The following is a 26,966-nucleotide window of genomic DNA, read 5'->3' on the forward strand; positions in this document are numbered from 1 at the left end:
ATCAAAGTGGAAGGTTCAAAAGAGGACAATGGCAGTCAGTATCCAAATGAAGGGTGGATGCTAATGATATTAGAATGAAAAAAAATCCATAGAATTTGATGACTGAATGTCTCCAAGGGCTGACTTGAGAAAAGTCAGGAAACAGAAGGAAGAGTTATGAAGGGAAAGATAATGAATATCCCGCGAGACATCCACCATGAATGCACTGACAACTCTCACTGTTTGCAAAGTCGTTTTACGAGGATGTTGTCATTGCATAACTGTATCCAGAAATAAAACACTCACTTGTCATTCGTATTCCAAAGTGTTGTGAACAAAAATATAAATTCCTGTGTTAACACAATACTCTTAAAGACTTTCAAAAATAGCAGTGCAAGTCATCTTTACATGCATCAGATATGTGCTGTTTCCACTTCACTTTAACAAAACCACGATGGTGAATCATGATGATGTTATCCAGCCTTTTAGGTTGATGTTGAAGAGAACCAGACCCAACTGTTCAAAAGTCCATCATATAAACAGTTGTAAGCCTTGGCAGACTTTGTAGATTTGTGCTTTATTGAAGAGACCGCTGAGGTGTGAGAGATTATATTTTGTGATGGTATTGCAGTTGGGTTGACAGCAGCCCCACAGTTTGTTTTATAAGCACGAGAGCGTTTCATTGTCTCTTCCCTTCGTGTCTCTAGCTCTTTAGCGGTGATGAGCTGGAAGTCATCACTCCGTCCTAACAACAAATAAAAAGCTGAACAGACTAAAAAAATCAACAGTTATTCTTGGATCCATGAGAGGGGAGGACACAGGGCAAACTGCTCCTCCCCAACTGGAGAGGCAGACACACAAGTGCAGGGAGTCAGGGCTTACCCAGGCCGAGACTCATGAGTGGACACTGCACCAGGAACCAGTGCCAGGGCAGGAAAACCTGAACTATAACTCACAGATTGCAAGAGGCTCAGTGTGGACAACTCTGAGGGCTAAAACTCCAGGAGGACCCACTCACTGGGGAGTCCCCACTATTTTGTGAGATTTACCTCCAGGAGCTCCACCAGGAACTATCAGAGAAAAATCCCCCCATGATTCTGGCAGGGAGAAGAGAAAACAAACCATTTTGAAATATTCCAGAGCACTCTGCTCTTCTTAACAAAGCCGGTCCTCAGGAGAAACTAGTTAACCAGAGCCTAAGCAACTGAGGTATTACCAAAGCCTAACTAACCTGGGGTAAGAGAAGTACCCAACTCCAGTCAACTCTACACTTTCACATGGGATAAGGAAACATGCAACTCCATCTCACGCTCTCCATCCCGTCCCACCTCAGACAGGAGAAAAAACTCAGAAACGCTTATGAAGTTCACAGCCCAGGGGCACAGACTCACTGAAAGACTGAGATCTAATCACAGGCCATAGAATGTGTCCCATCCCCTAACCTCACCACTGCTTGACTAAAGACCTATTTACAGCAGTTCCTTTTACCCAGTACATCATGTCCAGCCATCAAGAAAAAATCACAAGGTATACCTAAAGGCAAAAAACATAATTGGAAGAGACAGAACAAGCATCAGAACCAGACATGGCAGGAATTTTTGGAATTATCAGAACAGGAATTTAAAACAACTATAATTAATATGCTGAGAACTCTCGGGGATAAAGAAGACAGCACAGAAGAACAGATGGACGATGTAAGCAGAGAGATGCAAATCCTAAGAAGGAAGCAAATAGAAACGCTAGAGATAAAAAGCACTGCAACAGAAATGAAGACTGCCTTTGATGGGCTTCTAAGCAGACTGGACAGAGCTAAGGAGAGAACCTCTGAGCTTAAGGATATCTCAGTAGAAACCTCTGAAACTGAGAACCAAAGACAAAAACAAACAAACAGAACAGAACAGAATATCCAAAAGACTATGGGATAACATAAAAGGTAAAATGTGTGCACACTGGGAATACCAGAAGGAGAAGAAAGAAAGGAAAAGAAAAAATATTTGAAACAATGACTGAGAATTTTCACAAATTAATGTCAGACACTTAACGATAGATCCAGGAATCTCAGAGAACACCAAGCAGAATAAGTGCAAACAAAAAGAAAACACACCAAAAAAATAAAACAAAAAACCCCACTCCATCTAGGCATTTCATTTTCAAACCACATAAAATCAAAAGTAAAGAAAAAATGCTCAAAGAAGTCAGAGGAAACAACCACTTTACCTGCAGAGGAGCAAAGACAAGAATTACATCCAGCGTCTCCTCAGAAACGTATGAGAAAAGAGTGAAGCGATACATTTAAAGTGTTGAGAGAAAAAACCCACCAACCTATAATTCTGTAACCTGCAAAATTATCCCTCAAAAGTGAAGGAGAAATGCTTTCTCAGACAAACAAAAAGTGAGGGAATTTGTTGCCAAGAGACCTGCTTAACAAGAAATGTTTAAAAAATTTCTTTAGAGAGAAGGAAAATAACACAGGTTCGAAACTCAGGTAAAGAAAGGAAGAGCATCAGAGCAGGAATTAGTGAGGGAAAAATTAAAATTTTTATTTTTCTTATTCTTAATTGTTCTAACAGGTAACAGTTTGTTCAAAATAATAATAGAAACAATATATTTGATTATGTGTGCTTATGTGTATATCATATATGCTTGAATGCTTATACATAAGTGAAATAATGACAACAATAATACAAGGATTGGATGGAAGAATTGAGATTATTTTGTTACTATAATGTATTCACACTACCTGTGAAGTGGTTTAGTGATATTTGAATGTGGACTTGAAAATGTACATTGCAGACTCTAGGACAACCACTAAAAAAGTTTTAAAAAATTAAGCATAACTGATATGCTAAGACAGGAGAGAAAATGCAATCAAATAAAATGCTCAGTTAAAACCACAAAAGGCAGAAAAAGATTGGAAAACAAAAATGGGAACAAAGTATAAGGACTGTGAATAGAAAACAGTAACAAATATAGTAGATATTAATCTAATTATATCAATAATCACTTCCAATCTTAATGGTCTAAATGCACCCATTAAAAGACAGAGATTGTCAGAGTGGATCAAAAAACAAGACCCATCTATATGTTGCCTATAAGAAACCCACTTTAAATATATAAATATAGATTAAAAGTAAATGATGGAGGAAAATAAACAATGCTAATACTAATCAAAAGAAAGCAAGAAGAGCTGTATTAATTTCAGGTAGAGCATATTTCAAAAAAAGGAAAGTTATCAAAGATAAAGAAAGGCATTACATAATGATGGAGGGGTTGACTCTCCAGGAAGACACAACAACCCTTAACATCACCTCACAACAGAGTATCAAAATATGTGAGGCAAAAACTACTAGAACAGCAAGGAGAAATAGTCGAATCCACTATCGTAGTTGGAGACTTCAACACTCTTCTTTCAGAAACAGCCAGATCCAGCAGGCAGAAAATCAGGACGTAGTTGAACTGAATAGCACCATCCATCAATTGGATGTAACTGACATCAATAGACCACTTCATTCAACAACAGAAGAATACACATTCTTCTCAAGTTCACATGGAACATTCACCAGGCAGACCACATTGAGGCCATAAAAAAAACCTAACAAATTTAAAAGAATAGAAATCATACAATGTCTGCTTTCAGACCACAACAAAATCAAGCTAGAAATCAGAAACACAAAGATAACTGGAAAATACCAAAATACACAGAGCTTAAGTGAACACACCTCCAAATAACACATGGGTCAGAGAAGAAATCTCAAGAGAAATTTTTAAATACTTTGAATGAAATGAAATTGAAAACACAACTTGCCAAATTTGTGGACTACAGCAAAAGCAGTGCCTAGGAGGAAATTCATAGCATTGAATGTGTATTAGAAAAGAAGAAAGATTTAAAATCAATAATCGAAGTTCCCACCTTAGGAGACTAGGGGAAAAAAAAAGAGTAAATCCAAAGTAAGCAGAAAAAAAGAAATAAGAATTAGAGCAGAAATCAACGAAGGTGAAAACAGGAAACCAGTACAGAAAATCAACGAAACCCAAAGCTGGTTCTTTGAAAGATCAATAAAATTGACGGTGATCTAGCCAGGCTAACAAAGAAAAAAAGAGAGAGGAACACAGATTACTAATCTGAAAAATGAAAGGAGAAACAACACTATATATCTCAAGGACATTAAAAGGATAATAAAAGAATACTATGAACTCTGTGCCCACAAATGTGATAATCTAGATGAAACAGATTAATTTCTCAAAAGACACAATTTGCCAGAACTCACAGAAGAAGAACTAGACAACCTGAAAAGACCTGTATCTATTTAAAAATTTAATCAATAATCTTCCAAAACAGAAAGTACCAGCCCAGATTGACATTGTATATCGACTACACTTCAATAAAAAATAAGAATTAAAAATATAGTTATTTAGATCTAGAATTTCTGTTTCAAAAATTATTATGCATTTAAAGTGAGACTCTCTTATTGGAACATTGTATCTGAAAATTCTGATTATGACAGCCTTAAATTGGCACCATGGTACCACTCTGTTTTGTTCTGGCCCTTTCCACCATTCTAGCAAAAATAGTTCTTTTCTCTCTCTCTCTTAGGATCCCCATTAGAACAAACAGTATCCGTCCCTCAATCATAGAGGATCCTCCTTTCCAACAGCTGTTAAGCCAGTTAGTAAGTATCCCCTTAGCAGTGGTACCTCCTCTTTGCATCCAATGACCCCCTTCACTCTGCTTGATGGCTATGACACCCTGGCTTTTTCATGTATTTGGAGTTGAGCCCAGTCTCAGTCCACTATTGCAACTGTCATGACCCCTAGTCATTTGTCTTTAATAAAGTCTTCTTTACTATTAAAAAAACAAAATTAAAATAAAGTTGGAGAGGTACTGATTTAGATTACTGATTCAGTTATAGCTTCCCATTATGATCACCTGGGAGTTTTAAAAAATGCCACTGCCTGGATCCCACCCCAAGAGAATCTGAGTTAATTAGCTGAGGGATTTTTAAAGCTGCCACATGATTCTAATACGTAACCAAGGTTGAAACCTACTGGCCTTCATTAACTCCCTCTCTGTACAGACAAGAACAAAAAGACTCCACAGGCTTGGGGACTTGCTTCAGGTTATAATGCAAATCTGAGAGCAGAACTAGACGTCAGAAAAGCCCAGTTTGGTTTGAGATCTTCTATGAGAACTCTTCCCTTCCACAACTGAGGCCTCTGTTTCCGCTCAGTAGCTGGCACAATCCTTGCTCCTCGGAGCCATTTCCATTCACCTGTTTCTGTTCCTCATCTCGGGGATGTTCTGATTTCTGGACACACCTTCATGACTCATACTTCTCACCCATGTTTTGCATACCTCCCCTTCTCCACTGGGCCCACCCTCATAAATGCTGAAGTCATCCTTAGCCTGTCCAGCCTCCGTGTAATGCCCTTCCCCGGACCCTGGACTAACACTCTCCAGGCTTCATCACCTCCGATGGCTTTGCTTCTTCACCCAGCCCTCCTGATACAAACTGAAAATGCTTCATCTTGAATTCTGACATTCCAGTTCCTGGCCCAATCTCTTTGTCCTTCCATCTTCCGCACCTTCTTGCATCCACTGAATCTGTCCTTGACCACATCTGCATAACCCCACAGTTGTCAATGAGCACCCATCAGAATCTCTCAGGAGAGCCCCCTGCCAAACCTTAAGTGTTGCAGCCATCTCCCCAAGGGCACCTCGGAGGGTGTGGACCGGAAGAAAAGGCCTGGTTATCTGCATTTTGAAATCACACCTCAGGGCCCCCCAGTCCTGAGCCCTGCTCCACCACCCATGGGTGCTCCAAGGTCTTCCTGTGCTTCCTGGCTTCCCTCACCTCAGCTTCCCTTCCCTCCTGGTGAACCGCTGCAGCCAAGTCCTCGCACTGCTGGAAGCTTGCAGCTCTAATCTTGTCAGTTTGATGGACCAGTAACCCCAACTGTGTTTGTTTTGCTGGGTTGTTAGCTTCACGACAGGCACCAATAAAATAAGGACATTTCAGAATGGTACCAATTTGGAAGGAAATCTGGTTCCTTTTTCATCTTGTTGTTTTTTTACTAATGGAATCTTTTCACCTGACCTGGCAATCATTAGCTCTAATTATATCTCCATTTCACTGCTCCAAGGCTTAATACTACTGCCCCTGTCGATTGAAATGTTTTATTTTGAAGCCTTTGGGCTACTTACCAGAGACTCATAATACTCATAATTTAAAGACGGAAAAAAGTTATAAAACCTTCATGTCTTAAATGCAACAGCATGGCCCTGAAACACCATGGAACTTGCAATTTAATAACTTGGAACTAAATTAGCAAAAGCTTTGATTCACTAGGAGATCAAAATAGGCTGAAATGCAACACATTTATGCTTAAAGCCATAATTAGACAACTGCTACAATATTGAAAGGAAAACGAATTTTACAAACTAATCAATTGAGACTTAAAAAAGGAAAAAGGTCAGCTTATTCTAGCAATTTATTACGGGACAATGTTTCAGTTACAAATAATTTATATCAAATAAAAAACTCATTTAAAATTAATTGGCTTTACCATAAAATAAGCATATTGAAAGATTATACCAAAATCAGAAACTCTACCAAAGATTTTTGAATCACATAAAAATTTAGTTAATAGGCCTTTAATTATTTACCAACTAAATAACAAATATACAAATTTCAGTGTTTTGTCTGTCATTAGATGATTTCAAAAGAGCAGATGGTGCAACATACTGATATAGAAACATCTTCTGCCAAACTATCTTCAGGATTCTATCTATCCAACATTTGTGAAATTTGAATCCTTGAAAATAATCTAGTATTATTAAGTAAATGTGGGGATTGATTTGTTGTTGTTGTTTAGGACAGACTATGAAGGACAGACTATGAAGATGTATATTCAAAACCACAAATAAAATAACTAATGGGGTTCTGGGTAAATCATTTGACTATAATAGTCCCTGATTTTATGTTACTGAGCTCTAAAAATCTGATTAACAAGATATCATATGTGCATTAAGAGTAAGCGGACTTAGTCTAGGAAAAAATACATCTAGGGTAGGTGCTTTATTTACTGAATACTTACTATGTTCAGCACTGCACTATGATGGACGTTACTCCCATTTCATAGATGAGGAAATTGAGGCTCAGCAACATTTTGAACTTGGGTCTTGCTGACTCTTTTCTCTATGCCTTTCTGACTCCAGTAATATGTAGATTGAAATTTTTTTCTTCTCTAACCTATCGGATCAAAAAAGGGGCTGAATATCAGTCACCAAGTCTTTGCCGGTCTGTAGCAATAATGTAATGAAACAGGAATTCATCATATTTTAGGCATCCTGTTACAGTCATTAGTGACATTTCCACTCTTTACTCAAGTTTCCTTGTGGGTTTTCTTGACATTTTTCTCCTTAATATCAAACAGTGGCGGTTTACCAGAAATGTATGAGACAAAAATCATTCAGAAAATGTACTATGACAAACAAAACTCCAACAATATTTAATAGTTATAAAAATGGAAAAAGGTACTGGGTCTGAGCAAAAAGCTACATGTTGTAGGAAATTATATTTGGAGATGATGTAAAGGGATTCTTTCTAGATGAGTTTCCTGTTTTTATTTGCAGATAAAGAACTTGACCCAATAACAAGTCTTACAAACAAAAAAATCACTGACTAGTTGAGGGACAGTGTGAATAATGAAGAAAAGAGTTGTAATCCTCTTAATGATTAATCGAGAGAGGTGATGATAGAACAGCAGTTTCCTGCCTTGCAACCTAGAAAGGCAGGTTATCAAAGGTTATTATCTGTACGTTATCATTCCTTCCTCTGAATACACAGAACTGAGCTGTCTGGCATCTAATACACAGCAGTTTCTGATTCTTAATGGTCCATCCCTACTAAATCAGTCTCTGGACAAAGGTGGTGTCAGTGAGCTAAGCCTGTTCATTCATTTATTCCATTATCCATTCCCACATTTATTGAACTAATTAACATTTATTAAACAATTTTTTATATCAGACACTGGGTTAAACACTCAAAACAAAGCAGACACGGCGTCTGTTTTCCTCTCTAGAACCAGGGCCCTCCCGTCAATATTGATGCATGTCACCCAAACTAACATTTTCCTCCCCAGGCAGAAGTTCTGAGCTGCATTGTTCAATATTAAATATTAAATGGACATGTTATAGATGGAACGATACAATAATTGCTCTATTAATTCAGGAAGAGCAAAGAATGAGTTATAGGCTATGTAAAAAGAAAAGTAATTTAATTCCAGCACCTGAATTACGATATTCAGAATTGTAGAATTCTTCTGTTCACGTGAGTCCTTGAAACATTTGTTTTAATCAGTAGTTTTGGTTTAATAGTAAATTTACATGCCAGTTATTTCTATGGATTTATAGAGCTTAGAAGATTCTTGAAAAACTGTTTATTCTTCTAATTTAAATATTTTGGATATCTCAAGTATGCAGTTAATTTACTTAGCAGAACAAGCCTTTCTTTATAGACCTGCACTGTCCAATACAGAAGCCGTTACCCACACGTGGGTACATACAGTGTAGCTAGTCCAAACTGAGCACAAGATGTGTTATAAGTAAGGGTAAAACACACACCAGATTTCTAAGGCTCAGTGCCCAAAAGTAGTATGTAAAAATCACGATCATTTTTATATTGATTACATGTTGAAATTATAATATTTTGGATATGTTAGGGAAAATAAAATATAGTATTAAGCTTTATTTTCTGTGCCTTTTAATTTTTTTAATGTGACTACTAGAAAATTTAATATACATGACTTACATTGTATCTCTGTTGGAGGGCACTGTAATAAATAATATAAAGAAATGTTTCCAAGGCATTAGTAGATTCTAATTACTCTCTGTGGAAGTCAAAAAATAAAACGAAGACTGTCCCTGAATGAATCCAAAAAACCATCCTTCCAAACTAAGGCAAAATGAACGGGCATAAGTGTTTGGCCACCCAGCCCCCACCCCAACCCCGCACTTCCATCCCTTCCCCTCCCACCTCACCACCCCTGATTCAAGGAACCCTGAATGTAGAGCAAATGCAAATATGGCAGAATTAACCCAGAGGCCTGGGAACCACAGCTTACCACTTAATGCCCCTGTAGAGCTGGCCCCACAATGGACTGAGACGTAGGAGTTCCAGGGGAACGGTCTCTGTATTTTAAAAAAATATGTGTAAAGCGGTGAAAAACCCTGAATTCATGAGAGTAAAGTGTCAATGGAAGAACAGAACACCCTGGAAGCGGGTAAAGAAAAGGGGACCCATAAAGTCCCACCTTTATAGCCCCTCCCGCCGCCCGCTTCCCAGCAGAGTTCCCGGAGGGACCCGAGAGGCACCCTCTCTCTTCCAAAGGACTGTGGCAACTCAAAGTTAGCATGATGCTCACCAGATAATTTCGCTGAATGGTTCAGAGGTGTCAATTCTCTTGGGTTCTTTGGCGTCTCTCTTGTCTGTTTCAGTGTCTGAAATTCCCTCTCAGCTCAACCGTAGGGACTTAGCCTGGGGCACCCTCCCTCAAAGTTCACTCCTCCTGCTGTCAGACCCCTTTCTTCACCACTCAGATCACAGTCTATGTGGTTTAATCAACTCAAAAGAAAAACAAAATTAAGAAATGTATCCAGTCATTTGATTATGAAAGAAGACAAAGTTGCAGGTAGATTTATTACATACAATACTTTATCAAGGGACAGAATTACTTCTACACTAAAGGAAATTAAATATTGTAGTAAGAAAATCATTTTTAAACAACATCCACTGTTCATTATTTAACAGTAATTAACAAAAAGAAGGTAGTCCAACAAATAGGAATGGTTAAATAAGTTGTGATAAATAGTTGAATTATTCTACAACTATTAAAATTCATGCCTTTGAAGATTAATGACAAAGGAAAGGTACACAATGAAAATTAATAAAGACATTATTTATAATATGATCTCACTCACTTATTATGTAAAATAAATTACATAGGCTAAGTTAATAATGGCTACCTCAAGGTGTTGAAATTACAGGTAATTTTTTTCTCTACATATACCTTCTGTGTTTTTAAATTTTTACAATGAATATATATTACTATTATAATCAGAAAATATATATACATAAAATAAACTATTATTCTCTAGTTTGCAGTTTTTGAGAGAGTACCACTAAAAGCCTATCTTTCGTGGAAAAAAAAATCATGCCACCTCTGATACATAATATAGTACAGTATTTTTATCTTGCCTGATACAATGTTGGCTTATCTATAAAACAAACATTAGGCTCATCCTCAACTCCAGTGTAATAGACTTCCCTATCAGAAAACCAGCAAGACTTATTTAAGGGGCATAAAGGATAAGACCTAATTAGCCCTTTGTAAAAATAAGTAGCATGTTTCAGTGTAAAAGTTCAAAACAAAACTCGTTCAAAGCTAGTTCCACAGAAGTAGCAGCAAAAATATAAAATAGACCTCAGCAATCACAGAAGTGAGTTTTCCAGTGTTATCAGCCCAAAAGCTTTTGACCCTATTAAGTATCTTTAAAACTCAATTCAAAGAAATTGTGGCACATTCTAAAGAACAGAAAGTGGAGTCATTCCTCTTGAAATGAGTTATTATTTCATTCTTACTCTCTCAGGAAAGGTCACCTTATTCATTCCAAGGTCCGCTCCAAATAAAAGAGTTTATAGTCAAATTAATCATAATGTTGCTCATAACAAGTACTTTTCCCTCCTTTCTGCCTCCTCCAGCCACTGCAGTACAACGCACTTCACAGTCGATTTATGCTTCCTCAAGGGCGCAACATTGAATGATTCATGCTTATTTTTCTGTACACATTTAGTGAAGATTATGTGCAGGCCCTCGACAAGACCCCAGTGACACAAAGCCCTGAAGGACCTGGGGTTTAGAGAGCACTTCAAAATATAAAGAAATATACTGTATATTTATCTAAAATATAGAGTTCTATAATTTGATCTGCTAAGCATATCATTAACCAGATATGTAAAATTAATATTAGCAGCATTTGACAGAAACACTGCTTTTCAAAGGAGCATTCCAGCCTACAGCCCTTTGTCATCTGTTCTCTATTCTGCCATCTTCTTTTTTAAGAGAAATTTGGTTCAACAGAGACCATTAGGCATATTATGGCATTTGAGAGATGGTTACTTGAGACTTAACTTTTGATTCCAACACTTGCAATTATGACAAGATAAAGATTACATTTAGGACTGGGCACAGATAAAAATATTCCTAACCTTGCCATTCAATTTCTGTAAAAATGTTAAAGAATGGTTCCCATTTCTCGTACTTTTTTATAGAATGTGTTACAGAAATGATGGCCCCTGTCAGTTTTTTTTTATCATATCCATCCCCGCCCCGCAAAAGAACAAAACCAGGCACTATCCACATTATTCAGTATTTTTCAATCACCTATACTCATTTCAAAACCTCTGTCATAAGCCACAAAAATGTTTTCTGAAAGTCAAATATATAAAATCTACAGTTTCACAACACCGAGAAGTACAAATAGTTAACAGCTGATGCGTGTGAACAATTGAATAGGAAAAATTTCAGGACTATTTGTAACTTCTTCTGCCTTTCTTAGAGTAGTAAAAAATAAGAGAAAGAGAAATAACAAAAGCGAAAAGTAGAAAAGCTATGAAAGCTAGTAAAGACTTTCGGGCGTGAAAAAAGCTGCACTCGTTACACAGGGTGAATTCTTCTGGACAAAATCTTCCCAGACTTTCAGGACCTGGGAAGCCATTGTTGTCAATAATTTTCCTGTAATGTTTCATGGATGGTTTGGGCACAAACTGATTTGCAGCGTAACGATAGAGGCCAAACTTCGGAGCTGTGCGATCATTAAACGAATAAGCAAAGTATCCACAAAGATTGATACCATCCAATATGTAGGCTAGAAAAACAAAAGGACAGGAGAAAAGTTAAAACATTTTGTGCACAACACTTCACTTTTATATAGCTCTGCTTCATCAGAGAGACTTTCAATACCATTTAATAAAACTTCAGATTAAATTAGACTTAATCAGAAAAGGCTTCTTTTATCTGAAAACAAAGAGACAAATACCAAGACAAAGACTGAGCTACGTTTAGCATAGTAGGTGTTACATAATTAAACCTACTCCGATGCACGTGGGTTAAATCTTTAAGCACCTGAAGCAAGCAAGACTGCCATGAAGTCATCTGAGACCTAGGACATAGTCTGGCCTTTCTCCACCCAGAGCAGCTGCTAGGGATTGTCTGTCTTCCACTTTTAACCAAACGCCTTTATCCCTGGGGAAAGTACTAGGTAGCGCTTGTACTTTGTCCCTGTGGCTAGAAATGGTCAGCACTTGCTCTGAGGGCACCAGTGTGTGTGTATGTTGGAGAGTTTCTATCAGATGTCGTGCCCTCAAGGTGTCAGCCTTCAAGAGGCCGCTGTTCCGGGGCACCTTACCTTTCAGCGCCTCGTTTACGTAATTCTGCATGTAATACATCCTCAACTTGTCTTGGGCTGCGTGCGGATCGTCGTCAATGCCGTTGGATATGATATACACGGGGAGGTCTCCGTACTTGGACCTCAGCCAGTTCAGCACCTTGCGTAACCCCCAGGGCACCACGGCCACCTGACCGGGGGAGTTGAGCCAGGTGATGTCGGTCATTTCTTGCACTGCCAGGTAATCGTTGTATTTTACCGGATCTTCTTTTTCCCAGTCTACAAGGATGGTGGTGTAATGGCTTAAAGCCAAAAAGTCAGAGGAACCCCGGATTAGCTTTTTTTCCTCGTCAGTGAAATAAGGCAGGAGGAAGCTGTTTCTCTGGTTCAGCCAGTCCCTCATCACACGGGGATAGTCCCCGGAACCGAAAATGGGCTCGGCCAGCCAGCCGATGTCAAACTCCAGAACTCGCTCGGCCACCTCTTGGTCCTTCGGGGAGGACGGGCAGGCCGGTTCTATCCAATCCGCCTGCAAGGCGATGGCTATTCTGCCGTTCTGAGTGCGCCTGAACCTCTCGTCGTAGGCGCGCCAGGCCAGCGCGTGGGCCTTCAGGAGGTTGTGCCCCGCGCTGTACGTCATGTTCCGCGTGGACGGCTCGTTCATGGTGATCCAGAACTTGACGTGCTGGCCCAGGTCTGCGAAGCACAGGCTGGCGTACTCCGCGAACGCCAGCGCGGTGCGGGGGTTCTCCCAGCCGCCGTGCCGGGCCAGCGGGCGCGGCAGGCCCTGGTGCGGGGCGGCGGGCCGCCACAGGGCCACCACCGGCGTGATGTTGGCGCGCACCAGCTCGCTGGCCACGCAGCGATAGTAGCGCAGGACCGTGCGGTTGACCTGGGACTGGTTCCCCAGGGGCAGGATCTGCGCCCAGTCCAGGGAGAAGTGGAAATGCGAAACGTGCATTTCCTGGAGTAGGGCGATCTGGGGCCGGATGGCCGCGAAGTCAACGCAATAGGATTTCCTCTTCTTGGCCACAACCCCGTCCACCTTTATAAGCCTTTTACTGCGGTGGACGTCCCACAGGTAGACGCTGGGGTCGGTAAACTGAGACAGAGTGGTGTCCACCTGGCAGGAGGAAAGTAACTGTTAGCCTACCATGGATAGTCCTAGAAAAGTCGTTCTATACGGGTCTGTCAACAAAGCCAGCCAGCAAGATGAGCAAAAGTAGAAACCTTTCTAGCTGAATTTTTAAACTATTTTTCATAAATAGTAAGTTTCTGGGGAAGAAAACATTCCACTTTGATGCACATTTGTTTTACCCATAGTCCTCTCTAACGCTGGAACTCTTACTTTAACATTAAAAAAAAATCTGAATTTTTGGGTTCACTTCAGATGACAAACGTTAATGATCTTCACATACCTCTGGTCTGTGTTAAGCAAGCAAAGTATCTTGGATGTTTTCCGTTTAACATAAGAAATCACTAATGTTATAAGATTTTCAAATAAAAAAAAACTAGACCAAAAAATGATAAAGCTTAAAACCTGAGAGTCAGAAAATGAGATGGTATTTAAAATCAAATTGTGCTTCTTTTGGGTGGGGGGGGGGTAATTAGGCTTATTTATTTTTTTAATGGCGGTGCTGGGGATTTAACCCAGGACCTCATACATGCTAAGCAGGCACCCTATCACTGAGCTACACCCTTCCCCTAAATTGTGCTTTTTAAAACCATGTTCTAAATTGAAGTTTGCTCTAGGTAAAGGAAATGCGAAATAAGGATAACTCTTGCCTTTTATTGGCAAGAGTATCAGTCACAGAGTTCAGCAAATTCAGGCTGACTGATAGCAGAAAGTGATAGAGAATGTGGAAACAATATTATCATCCACTCATAATGGGACGTTTCAACATAGCTTTTTAAAAATCTCTGAATTATTTTCCTGTGATGATCATGACAATAATGGTTCTCAAGATCTCCGAGCTATAAGCCTCCAAAATGAAACTAGGCGTTTTGGAAAAGTGGGCAGATTGCAAAATCAAAGTCACAAACTCCTCTCCACGTGCAAACCATGACAGGAATGGAAATTGCAAGTTCATCCCAGAGACCTGCCACCAGAGCCAGTTTTCTCCTCACACATAATCCTGTTATGGTCCCTGGGTTTGACCCTCTGTGGGGTCAAAACTCCAGTTTTGAATCTCTAGCAGAGGTTTCCTTGCATTTTTCAGGCCTGTTGCAAATGAGCTTCTGCTCCTCCAGAGGGGTCAGTGTTGTGTTTATAAGGGAAAGGAATAAAAAACAGCATGTCAGATGGAAGTTATTTTTTCTGGAGACCTGTCCCTTGTCGATCACGCATGTGCACGTTTCCTCTAACGCTGTGGGAATGCTGTCTGCAGTACTTTTCCACTGTGATGCACCCACAAATCATGTTTCCTCAGCTTTGCAAGAGAAAATATTCGCATGCTCTTTTGAAGTGAAAGTGTTCATAGCTTGAAGGACTTCTTTGGATTATTTTTCTAGCACTCTGAGTTGACTAAATTTTTAACTTTTCTACCATAATTGTTTCAGAACAACAGCTTTTATTCAGCCCATCTGAAAACAAGTATGAGAGACTAAAGTATAATTTCTGAGAAAAAAAAAACTATTTCTTAAAAATACAGGACATTTAGAAATAGGTGTTTAGGCAAAATTCTATATAACCTCCATTAATTTGTTGACTTATTTCTTAATAAAAAAGAAATAATAAAGTTGAAGCCTTCAGAAGAAATGAGTACAATGTATGCATTCAGTATATTATAGAAGAAACTTTCCCCTAACAGTGGCCAATGTTAAAAAAAAAAAAAAACAACAAGGCTCTACATCCTGTATTTACCATGGTTATGGGAAAACAAACCTCTCACCTAGGAAATTAGGTCCAAGGACAATGACAATCCATGTGAATAAGCCTAAGGTCAGACTGCCAACAGCTGGTGTATTAATGGGATATTATTTTTAAAGTTTTTCAGGTGAAATGCATGCCTCATTCGTATTGGGGGTTTGAAATACTAGCCAGGAGTGAAGAGGTAAATTTCAGTAGTTAACATTCACTACTCAGGATTCTAACACATGAAAAGTATAGAGACCTACTTATAAATTAACACATGCACATACGCTCCTTAGAACTGCCCTAACAGAAAACCTGTTTTTACTTTCTCAGTTAGGAAGTTAGCTTGGGAGGGGCACTACCAAAACAGCGCAAATCCCAAGGTTAAAAGCAGGGAGAACAAAACAGCAATTGCAGCCTCTTCCCACTAGAGAGCTTCTGGGGGAGTTCATGTCCACGGTGAGTTTGCGTCTGGCTAGGTGAGCACAGGAGAGGATCGGAGGCTCTGCGAGGAGGGGACGCAGCAACCCTGAGCTGATGAGGGGAAAGGGCAGTGCATCCTGAGAGAAGAGATGGCTGACACCAGAGCAAAGTCTAAACAACCGCTTCCAAGGAGCAGAAAAAGGATTCTCTCCCATCCCCCTTCCTCTCCGCTGCCATACTTGCTGCATCTGACCAGTGTCTCTTCTCTCTCGAGGAAATAGGATGTACTCCTAAAACTTTCTCACTACTGACCAGTTCCAAAGCAAACACAGCCCCTGGATGGGAACAGAGCAGGAGTGAAAGGCTCCCCGCAGCGTCCCCACTGCTCCCCGAGTTCACACTGTCTGCACATAGACGCTGATAGAGGTGTCTCTTCTCAAAGGACTAAGCTGGGAACTAGCCGCCCAGGCTGGGCTGCTATCAGAGATCCAGGCAGAGGACAAGCCCACAATGACTAGGGGCTCAGGGCCCAGCAGGAAGCAGGGCTCGGCAGAGGGTCAAGAGGCAGAACAAGGACCAGGGAGCCACCCGCCCCAGCACAAATGAAGGGAGGAAGAAGCACGGACCCCGGGGTGGCCTTCCCCCTTCGTCCCTCCCTCCTTCAGATCCTGCTCGAACTCCACTGTGGATCCCACTTGCAGGAGAAAAATTAGGATGGGGAGGTTCCAAATAGCAGTGGTTTGAGGAAGAATGGGAGATGGAGCAGCAAGGAAAATCCCAAACTGAGCAGAGCGGAGCTAGGAAACCGTGTTATTGGGCTCAGACATTCTTGGGAGCACAGCATTCCTCACTGTCTTTTAAATGTAAGGAAGGGACGGAAGTCCAGACTGTCCCTAAAGCTAGCTGGAGGTCTGAAAAAGGTGTAAAAATAATGCAACTCAGCAAAAGAAGTATGAAGGATGGTGTTGATTTATTTCCTTATAAATCAAAGATTTCAATTTGATATTTACCAAAAAGCAGCAACCCATTTCAACTATAAGGTCTTTCCTCAGATCCAAGCATTCTTCCAAATACTTCTTTTGAACTGAAGGGTCACAGAATGCACTGCCCCAAAATATGACTGTAGGAGTTCAGGGCATGCCACCTCAAAATCTGCCCCTCCAGCATATTGATTATTTTGAGCTGCAGGCACTTGAAAAAACAGCAAATGCAAGGGAAAGGCTTCCTCTGAACTCCCCTTATCTGCCTCCAAAGATAGACAGATCCTCCAAAAGGAACTCAGAAGGGTTGTCATAAATCCCTTCATGGGAGTTTCATCAACCGGGGAAGATCGACCCTCGTCAGAGGAGAGGAGATTGGAAGCCAATATCACACTCAGGCAAACTTTGTCACAAACCATCATAGCTCCCATCTGTTCTTCTAGGGGCGCATTCATCTTTCCTAAAAATCATTCACCTTTCCTAAAAAGCACTGACTTTCCCTTCCCCTTTCCCTATTAAGATGGCATTTAAGCCTGAATGCTAAGCCACCTCAGGGACTTACTCATTTTTCTCAGAGTATCTCCCATGTACATATGAGGTACACATATTAATAGACTTCTGTTTGTTTTTCTCATGTTAATCTATCTTTCATGACAGGGGTCTCAGCTAAGAACTCAGCAGGGTAAGAGGAAAAGTTATTTTTCCTCCCCTAGAGAAGTAATGGATTGGCTAGAAGTACCCAACATGCTAAACCCCAGTCCTCTTCAATGGATACCGAATTTGGTCTCTATTTTCACACTCAGATTCTGTTCCCACTGCCACTCTGCTCAGTTACACCATGCTCTGTTCACTCTGTTACTTCTTTTGTGTATCCATCATTTTCCCTCAAGAGACTCCTTTGAAAGCAGGGGTCATATCTGCCTCATGTCAGTGTGCACTCTCAACTGAGCACCCCCAGCAATTAACACAGGGCTTTGTACACACTAAGCATCCAGGAAGTGCTCGCTAAAGTATTCAAACTTCAGAAAATAAATTCCTTTGAAACTAAGAAAATTAAAGATAATATTGAGGACTAATATTAGACAGAGATTAATCTGTCTCTAATATCAATACAGAGCAGGTGCCCAATAAAAATTGGTTGACCGTTTTTAAGAACTTCCTTACCATTTCAATGACCATTGCTAGAAAGGGCATTCTGATCAATGAATCACTGAGCAAAGTTTTCACGCTGGAGGTATTTCTGAAAGCTCAGGGCTTCACAGCATCATGCCCCAGGAGGGCTCTGCCTAATGCCCCTGCCTCAGCCTCAGCAGCTCCACTGAGGCCTCAGATGACCTGGAGTCTGTCCTGTATCTTGTTCATGGAAGAACTCAGCAGCTTTAAAAAGTATTGAAAAACCACTGTATTAAAAGAGAATGTTTTATCTTTTTACTAAAATCTTATGAGAACTTAAAGATTCATATATTTTTAATTTGTTCCCTTTTGGAGCTGATTTAAAATAAAGTGCAAGAGGAAGCTAGGAAGATTTTTGGAGAGAAGGGGGCAGCGTTCCAAACCGCGCCCTTAATGTGCTCATTAAGGCAGCGTGTTTGGCCTGAAGAATGGACCATATGCCATGACACCTAATAAGGAAGCTCTACTTACTAGTGAGAGGGCTTGGTGAGACTGCTGATTGGTTTTGTCAGCTGACTTACTTGAATGTAGTTGTCAACAATTCCCCAAGCAAAGTCACAGGGAAATGTCCCTTCTAGGGGTTGGTTTTCAGGTAAAGGAGGGAAGCCATTTTTCTCTATCAGCTTTTGGTAGAACAAGGCTGAAGACTTCGGCAACAGCTTCTTGTCCTGGCTGAGGAAGTCGACGTAGAAGAGTCCACGTCGGATGCTGTAGCCTCTGTGCCACTCGAAGCCATCCATGAGGGACCACGCCGTGTACCCGATGACGTCCACGCCGTCCAGCCTGATGGCTGCAAAGGAAAGAGGACAGGAGCAACGTGACCCTACACTGGCCTCACGGCTCAAGAGCATTTGAGGGTTTTACTACTCTAGGAAATAAGTTATGTATAATGCTTACTTTGGGGTAATCCACTGAACATCCTCACTGACAAAACGCTCATATCAAACCTAGAGAGCTCTATAAATAAATGTCTTCACAAATAGGCTTGTCTCCAATTATGTTTTTATTTGGACTTCCCTTATTTATAGTGTGTGCTCTTCAGGCCAGGATGTCTTGTTCTACCTTCTATCCTAAGTACCCAGCCTTGTGCCTGATGCAACAAATGAATTGTCTTTAAAGGAATGAACGACTTACTCTTTTCTTATGTGGATGTTCCTTTGTTTTAAAGTGTTTTACTCAGTACAAGCAATAAGAACCCCAAAACTTGTACAGGGATCTAGATATCTTGGGATTTACTTAATCTTTAATACAATCTAAAAACCTAGAGTAGTAACTATGCAAGTAATTTTAAACATTATAGCCCAGTTTCTCATTTACAAAATGAGTTTTTAAAATTAATTTAAGTTCCTCAAGGCCCCAAATGAGAAAGGTTGGTACATAAATGCCTTCCTACTATTGCCAAAGTGAATTTCTACATTCCGATTAAAAACTATAAATACACATGGTTTATTACAGATCATCTTAAAGATTGTTTTTCCAGTGGATTTTGGCAGGAAATTGAAATTTTATACGCAATCCTACCTTTTAATGTTTCCATTATGAATTTTTTGAGGTAATACATAGATTTGGCGTCATCTCTCTTGGTGGTCCCTGAAACAAACCAGCCATTTTCCACAATAAATATTTGAGGATGGTTATATTCAAGGTCAATCCAGGAAAGGAGTTGTCGCAGGCTGGGAGATTCCAGTTGGTGGAACTTCATGTGAGGGTCCAGCAGTTGAAAACTCAAGGTTGGTCCAAAGGAAAGAGCAAAAAAGTCAGCTGTTCCCTTGACGGACTTTTTCTCAGATTCAGTAAATTCAGGCAGAAGAGAGGAAAGGTTATTCTTCATGCTCTCAGGATAGTCCCCATCAATAAATATGGGTTTGGCAAACCAGCCTAGGACAAAGTCAAGCGATTTTTGACATTCTTTGATGCTGTGATCGGTCATTCTTCGAGGACTGATCCAGTGGGAGCTTAAGGCAATGGACACCTGGCCTCCCTGAGTGGGGCGGAAAGAAGTATTGTAGAGATGCCAGATTTTAGCGTGAGCCTATAAGGAGAAAAACCACAGTGAATTTCTCTCTGATTGTGAGGAGAAATACAGCGCATATTTGAATCCCCAGTTTTTGTTGTGTCTGTTTCTCATCAAGCCTGAACGAATGACTAACCCCACGGTGTACAAGTCACCTGGAACCAATAAATAATTCCTGAGGTAAGTCAGCCCACAGTGAGCTGCTACCATGACTGGAGTTATTTCCATTGTTTTCCAGCAGCCAGTGGAAAAATGTGAATTTCCCATGTTTAATGTGTCGTTATTATTCATACTTTGAAAAGTTCATGAAATAAGTATTTGTTATAGCATCTTACTACTTAATTGACTTTGGATTATGTACTTTTTTAATTAATAAGCTTCATGGAAAGAACCAATCCCTCATCTGTGATTACACCAGGAATTTCTAAATAGGATTATATTTTTTTATCCTAAGAGACTGGGAGTTTTCAAGTTGATTCCAGTTGTTGGAGTCAACTGAATATTTTGTATTTATCTCTCATAACTAAAATTCTAGCACATGCTCTCACAATTTTTGTTCTTCTCTACAGTGCAATAAATTAAAGAACCAACTCCAATATCTAAACTTGGCCCACCCTTCAGAACTCTGGGACACTGCTGGCTTCCCGCCGGACACAGGGTGCAAGATAGAAGCCAAGAGCAAAAAGCTTAAATGCAGCTTCGAGGAGATCAGATGTCCACAGTTAGCACTCAGCTGGGAGTTTCCTACAGCAGTGAAATAGGCTTTGCTTCCATAAAATCAACTTTAGACTCCTATAAAATCTTACTGACTTCTGATGTCTTATTTTCATTTGTTTCTTTTCTATTTACAAAAAATAGTTGGGTTTTTTCCTCCCTTAGTTGAATTACGTTTCTCTTTACTTTTAAATTCCTTGATTTACTCTCCCTGTTTTTCTCCAAATACAAGAGCTGTTTATCTGCCTTTTGCTCTCCTAATATATCGTCTTTGAAAACTGAATTCTACTTCTCTGTTTGACTCATATTCTCCCAGTGATCATGCCAATTTTCATTCCACTCCCTGGGCCTGAAAAAGATCTTGCACTCTGTATGCCAAACATCCTCTTTCTTTTTCCTTAATATTCTTCCCTTGGTTCATTTCAGTGCAAGTGTCCAAGAATGGCCTCATCATCATTCTTACACGTTCGGCCAAACATTTCAATAGAATAAAGTAGTGCATGTCTTTCATTTTTAGTTTCTTAGTAAACGACTACTAGGTTTCATTGCACTGAATGTATTTTTTTCATGACCTGAAGCATCTATATATATGCTAAGAAGGAAATGGAGAATAAAATACTGATCAGAAGAACAGTGGCATTTGCCCATATGATTCAAGAAACTGGGGCTTAATTGTGCTATGCTGCTGGCTTTGTGATGTCTCCCCCGTCTCTGTGTCCCTCACCTCCACCACCCTATCTCTCCCTTCCCCATCAACAAGAAATCTCTTCAGTGAACAGTTAAGCAGAAAAGAAAGGGAGCAGCCCAGACTAGTACTCAGGACATCAGACCAGGGGACTTTCCCAATTCAGCCCACGTGAGGTCTACAGAGAGTCAGGTCCTAACCTAACAGACATATCCCTACAGAACAAGTACCATGATGGGGAGAGTCAGGGTGCCAGGCAAGAGAGTGGGAGCAACCAAGAACTTCCTGACCTGGGTCAGTTTTGCATGTAGCTGAGGTCAGAGTCATCCAGTAGAACCGTCTGCAATCACAGACCAGTCTTCAAACTTTGAGGACTTGGACATGGCTCAGAGGAGATCTGGCAAGGAACAAATGACCTTGGCTATAAGGAAGTGCACACGTGGTGTTTGATGTTAGATAAAATTCCTGCTCCATCACTTTGTTTGTGTGTCTTGGACCACATTACTTAACCTGGGCAGGTAAGACTAACTTTCCTGCGTCTCTCACAGGGCTGTAAGGAGAATCAAACAAGATACATTTTGTGAAACACCTAACAGAGTTTCCACATGGTAGGGTCTCCATGAAGCTCATTCCTTCTCTCCCTAAAGGATCAGAAGACCAAAAAGGAAAACACAGCAGGTAAAGGAGACACCACTTGCTAAGGAATTCAGCCCATAGCAGTGATGTGATGTAGTGATCCAACTTGGAGTTTGGATTAGAAGAATCTTAAGTTTGGATCCCAAATCCTCTATCTATTGCCCATGTAGGGCTCAGGTAATTCTTTGTACAAAAGGGGATGGCATCTATTCTCCTGCAGGGACATTGCAAGGATTAAATGATATGACGCAAGTGAAAGCAGTTTTCGAGCAGTCAGTTATTTTGGGGGAGTACAGTATAAGTTTGTAGCAGTGGAAAGTATGTAGATTCATTTTATGCGTCAGCTCAACTGGGCTAAGGGACCCCACTCCAGATGGCTGGTAAACCGTTTGTCAAGCGTTTACCTAAGCTACTCCATCGTGTTCTGCCTTGGCATCCGTCTCTTGTGTCCTATGTGTCTGGCAGGGCCCTTGAACTGACAGTCGTCCCCTCATGAAGCACGTCCCCTGGAGGGCAGCCTGCAGTCACAAGCAGTGTAAGTGACTGATCTGACTTCCTCTACAGCCTTTTGTGATCAACAGGTCACTCCTGCTTCTTAGCATCTATATGCCTTATGCACCCCTAAGATAAGACCCCTGTGGGGCTTACCAGGAAAACCCTCTTTTGGTTTGAAGTGATCAGTCTGGACCTGGCCCAGAAACACCAGAGCACTCACACACGGGCCCTATTAAAGGTAAGCGTCCCAGGTCCTGTCTCTGTCCATCTGTGCTCCGCCTTGACCTCCCTGTGTGGTCCTTCAAGGTGTGCCATGTACATCCTCCAGGACCCGTGAGTGACAAGCTTCTCTATTTCAATTTCTCTTGTAGTCAGTTATTGAACCAAGGCTCACCACGGGCACCCTGTGCTCCACTTAACAAATGTTAAGGGTGCTTCTGGCAGAGATTAGCATTTGAATTGGTAAACTGAGTAAAGAAGATTGCTCTCACCACTGTGGGTGGGCATCATCCAATCCCATGGGCCTAAACAGAGTGAAAAGGGGAGGGAAGGGTGACTTTGCTCTCTGACTGAGCTGGGACATCCATCTTCTCCTGCCTTTGGATGTCAGCACTCCTGGTCCTCAGGCCTTTGGACTCAGATCAGGACTTACACCATGGCCTCCCCTGGCCCTCAGGATTTCAGGTTTGCTCTAGAACTGCACCAGATTACCTGAACCTCCAGCTTGCACACAACAGATCGTGGGATTTCTCAGTCTCCATAAGCACATGAGCCAATCCCTCATAATAAATCTCTTTCTAGATATCTCTGTATATCCCGCTGGTTCTGTTTCTCTGGAGAACCCTGACTAATATAAAAAGCATCTTACATAACATTTGGCTTAAACACTCACCCTACTCCAAAACCCCTCACTGAATCTGTTGTTTGACCGCTCTCCACAGCAGCCCAACTTGATGGTCATTCCAAGTGCGGCACCTTCTCCAGTAAGTTTTGTCACCACCACCCCCACCTGCCACACTGAGCCCTCTTACATCACTTCTCTTACATCACTTACTGCAGATGACGGTGCCTCCATCCCTACTGCACTCCTGGAGGAGTCCCTCAGCCCCTCCCTGGCACACAGGGCCTCCACCATCTGTTACCCTGAACTGAACTCTGCTCCGTCACCCCCTCAAGAGTTCGTTCCATTTTCTGATGGTGGATTTGAGTAATCAAACACTATGAGGCTGGGTGTACAAAAGCTGCCATCTCGAACGTTGCAGCCACTTAGGATGATCAATAAGGAGATGGTTATGTATGGTTTTGCATTGTTTTCGAATTATTCCAGCACGTTAATCTTACAAGCTTGTTATCTTAAGACTGAGATTTAATAAAGCTATTGACAAGGACTCAAGGAAATAATTAAAGGTATGGGCAAGAATGTTCATCTGAATACGATTTCTAATAGCAAAATATTGAAAAACAATTGAAATATCCGATATTCAATTACATTTACGCCCATACATGCATGTTTTAATACATTATGGTGTGACTAAAAATATACTACTATTCAAACATTATAAATAAAACAAAAGAATGTCTATTAACATGTAAAAAATGTTTCTAAAACGCTAACTAAACAAAAAAAGCAGGTTACAAAGCAATAAGCAGAGTTTAATAGAACTTTTCTTTTAAGGAAAAATATGTATATTAAGATCTGGAAGGATTTGTACCTTGTTAAAAGAGGTTTTGTGGGCAGTGTAATTGTCTTCATTTTGCTTACCTGTATTTTTTTATGTCTTACACATGTGTTGCTTTAGAGGTAAGGAAAAAACTTAAAACCAAAAAAGGAAAATCACTCAAGGGAGCTGGATGGCAGGCCCTGCTTGAACCGTTCAGGCTGGTTATTTGAAAGCTGTGATCTGATTAACCCCTGCCTAAGTGCCCTCCAACCTGCCCAACAGTCTCTGCCTAAATCCCCAGGTCCTAGACACAATGAACGCTACATGAAATCCTGAACTCCCCGAGGCTTCCTTTAACAGGTGCAGGCCTCTCATCTTTTAGCTACTCCCAGTCCCTCCAGCCTCACCCTCTTTCAAAATTCAGCCCAGACATCACCACCTCCAGGCAGTCTTCTCTGACCTCCTCCCCCTCCCCACCCTTAAATATCCATTCCATATGTCTCCACAGCTGGCCTCTACTGAAGACCTGAACCATATTATGTTGAATTCATTTAAGTGTCTAAATTGCAGGTCTTTTGAAGGCACTGACTAGGTCGTTTCTCTTTCTATTCTCCGATTCTAACAAAGTGTCTGGTGCAGAGTAAGTATTCAGTAGGCAGGTATGGAGGGAGGAAGGCTGGCAGTACGAATCAGATCAAAGAGTCTGGGACGGAAGCCAACACTTTTCTGAGCCAGAGCAGAAAAACTCTCTCACAAGATACACTGGTTGTATTTCATTTCTGACACCTCGAGAGACAGAGAACTTTCAGGTACCCACCATCAAAAATCAATAAACAAATTAGAAAGGATTTGGCATGGGAGGCCTCTGAGAATAAAACTGCATTGCCTCAAAATGCACTAATGATCCAATCTGGGGCATAAGACATCCTTCTCACTTCCTTCTGGTATGTGATTACTTCCTTCCTAGCCGCAGTCTATGTTTTGAAATCTAGGGTCTGAGAAATCTAGAAATAAAGGGACTTCATATTTCTTTCTACCAATGCACTAGTATCACCAAATTTTGGAAGTCAAGTAAAATACTCTGAATTCCACAGCACATATAGACATCTCCTCTCTGGCTAAATGTAAGCTCCTTGTTACTCACCTACCTGTATCCTTCACAGAGCCCAACACGAAGGTCCCCACAAACGAAGTATTTTAAAAAAGTGAATGAAGGGGAACATCGGAGGTGAGCTCCACAGCCACCCCCGCCGTCTGCCCTGCACCACGCCCCTGACCTCGGCGAGGGAAACGCAGCCCAAGCAATGCACAGCAGCCTCTCTGCGCTGAGAAGGCAGAGGCCAGTGATGCCTGCTGAAGCAGGGCTAAGTCTTGAAGAGAAGAAAACTGCACAGGGGAAGGGCCCAGAACTCTGCATGGGGATTTTCGAAGGTTGTTGGCTAAATATGCATAAGATAAGATTTCGGAATGCTTAACAAAGAGCGGCTGCCAAAGGTCTGAGAGCAGAATATGAAGGCTGTCCAGGACTGGGGACACGGCAGTTCAGGAAAGCCACAGCGGAGGAGCACAGCTGGGCCTTCAGGCGTTCAGCTGAGACCCAAAAGGCCACTCCTGGGGAGTAAGAACAGAACTGAAACAGACCAGCTCTAACAAAAACTAAATCCAGTCTGGCAGGTCCAAGAGAAGCCTCTGGTAATTTAACTGCCTGGCAGAACAAAATACCACACCCTTTAAAGGAATACAGCATAAGCTAGATTCCCTACCATGTGTCATTTATATGGTCTAGGGTTTATATCCAGGGTTTTATAAATTGCTACACATTGAAAAAGCAAGAAAATGAAAATCTTAATAAAGAAAAAAAAAAAAGGTATTCAAAACAAACAGCAGCTAAAGCCAAAATGACCCAGAAGGATTTTAGGATAGTTACTAAAAATATGTTCAAGGGTTTCAAGGTAAAGATAGATATAGAGCAAACAAATACAGAATAACAACAGAGAAATGGAAACTGAAAAATGAAAAATAAATACCTCTGTTATTTATAGAAAACATGATTATCTATATAGAAATCCTAAGGACTCCTAAAAAAACCTACTAGAACTAGTAAGTGAATTTAGCAAGTTAATAGAATACACTGTCAAGATACAAAACTCAATTGTATTTTAATATATGAACGCTAAATATTTGGAAAACAAATTTTAAATACAATACCACTTCCAACAGCACCAAAACCATAAAAACTTAGGAGTAATATAACAAAAGATGTGCAAGACTGCTACACAAAACAGTGTAGGAGAAATTAAAGACCTAAATAAATGGAGAGAGATAATCATTTTTAGGGATGGTAAGACTCAATATTGTTAAGTTATCCATTCTCCCCAAGTTGACCTCTATATTCAACACCATCCTATCCAAAATCCCAACGCAATTTTTGTAGAAATTGACAAGTTGTTTCTAAAGTGTGTATGATAATTCAAAGGACCTAGAACATTAAAGTAACTTGCAAATGGAAGAACAAAGTTGAAACATTCACACTACCTGATTTCAAGACTTATTATAAAGCTATAATAATCAATATAGTGTGACACAGTGACAAATATGTCAAAGGAGAAGAATGGAGAATTTTAAAAGCCCATGGCCAATTGATTTCCCACAGATGTACCAAGGCAATTTTATGGCAAAAGGAAAGCCTTTTTCAACAAACTCTCCCGCAACAACTGTGAAAATACGTGGAAAAAAAAGTAAATCCAACCTTACACCTTGCATAAAAATTCATGTGGATCCAAATGTAAAAGCTGAAACTATAAAGCCTGTAGAACAAAACACAGCCTCTTGATCTTGAGGTAGGACAGGATTTCTTAGAACACAGAACGCACTAATCATAAAAGGAAAAACTGATAAATTGGACTT

The 26,966-nt window shown here is 40.6% G+C and overlaps 1 protein-coding gene and 1 long non-coding RNA gene across 2 annotated transcripts in view; both read right to left on the bottom strand.

The window, feature by feature from the left end:
- Positions 1–218: 218 nt before the first annotated feature.
- Positions 219–9,092, bottom strand: LOC135322786 (uncharacterized). The gene is made up of 2 exons (XR_010383652.1): positions 7,075–9,092; positions 219–724 (listed from the first exon to the last, which is right to left on the bottom strand). It is a non-coding gene; the product is annotated as an uncharacterized LOC135322786 (long non-coding RNA).
- A 548-nt stretch (positions 9,093–9,640) lies between these two features.
- KL (klotho) overlaps positions 9,641–26,966 on the bottom strand; it is a 40,827-nt gene continuing 23,501 nt past the window's right edge. The window contains exons 2-5 of the mRNA XM_031466412.2: positions 19,376–19,886; positions 18,376–18,644; positions 12,446–13,547; positions 9,641–11,905 (exon numbers count right to left, since the gene is read on the bottom strand). Coding sequence (XP_031322272.2) covers positions 11,568–11,905; positions 12,446–13,547; positions 18,376–18,644; positions 19,376–19,886 — 2,220 coding nt within the window. The 3' untranslated portion in view covers positions 9,641–11,567. The remainder of the gene's footprint in view (positions 11,906–12,445; positions 13,548–18,375; positions 18,645–19,375; positions 19,887–26,966) is intronic.

Source organism: Camelus dromedarius, chromosome 13 (genome assembly GCF_036321535.1).
Source record: "Camelus dromedarius isolate mCamDro1 chromosome 13, mCamDro1.pat, whole genome shotgun sequence".
NCBI lineage: Eukaryota > Metazoa > Chordata > Mammalia > Artiodactyla > Camelidae > Camelus > Camelus dromedarius.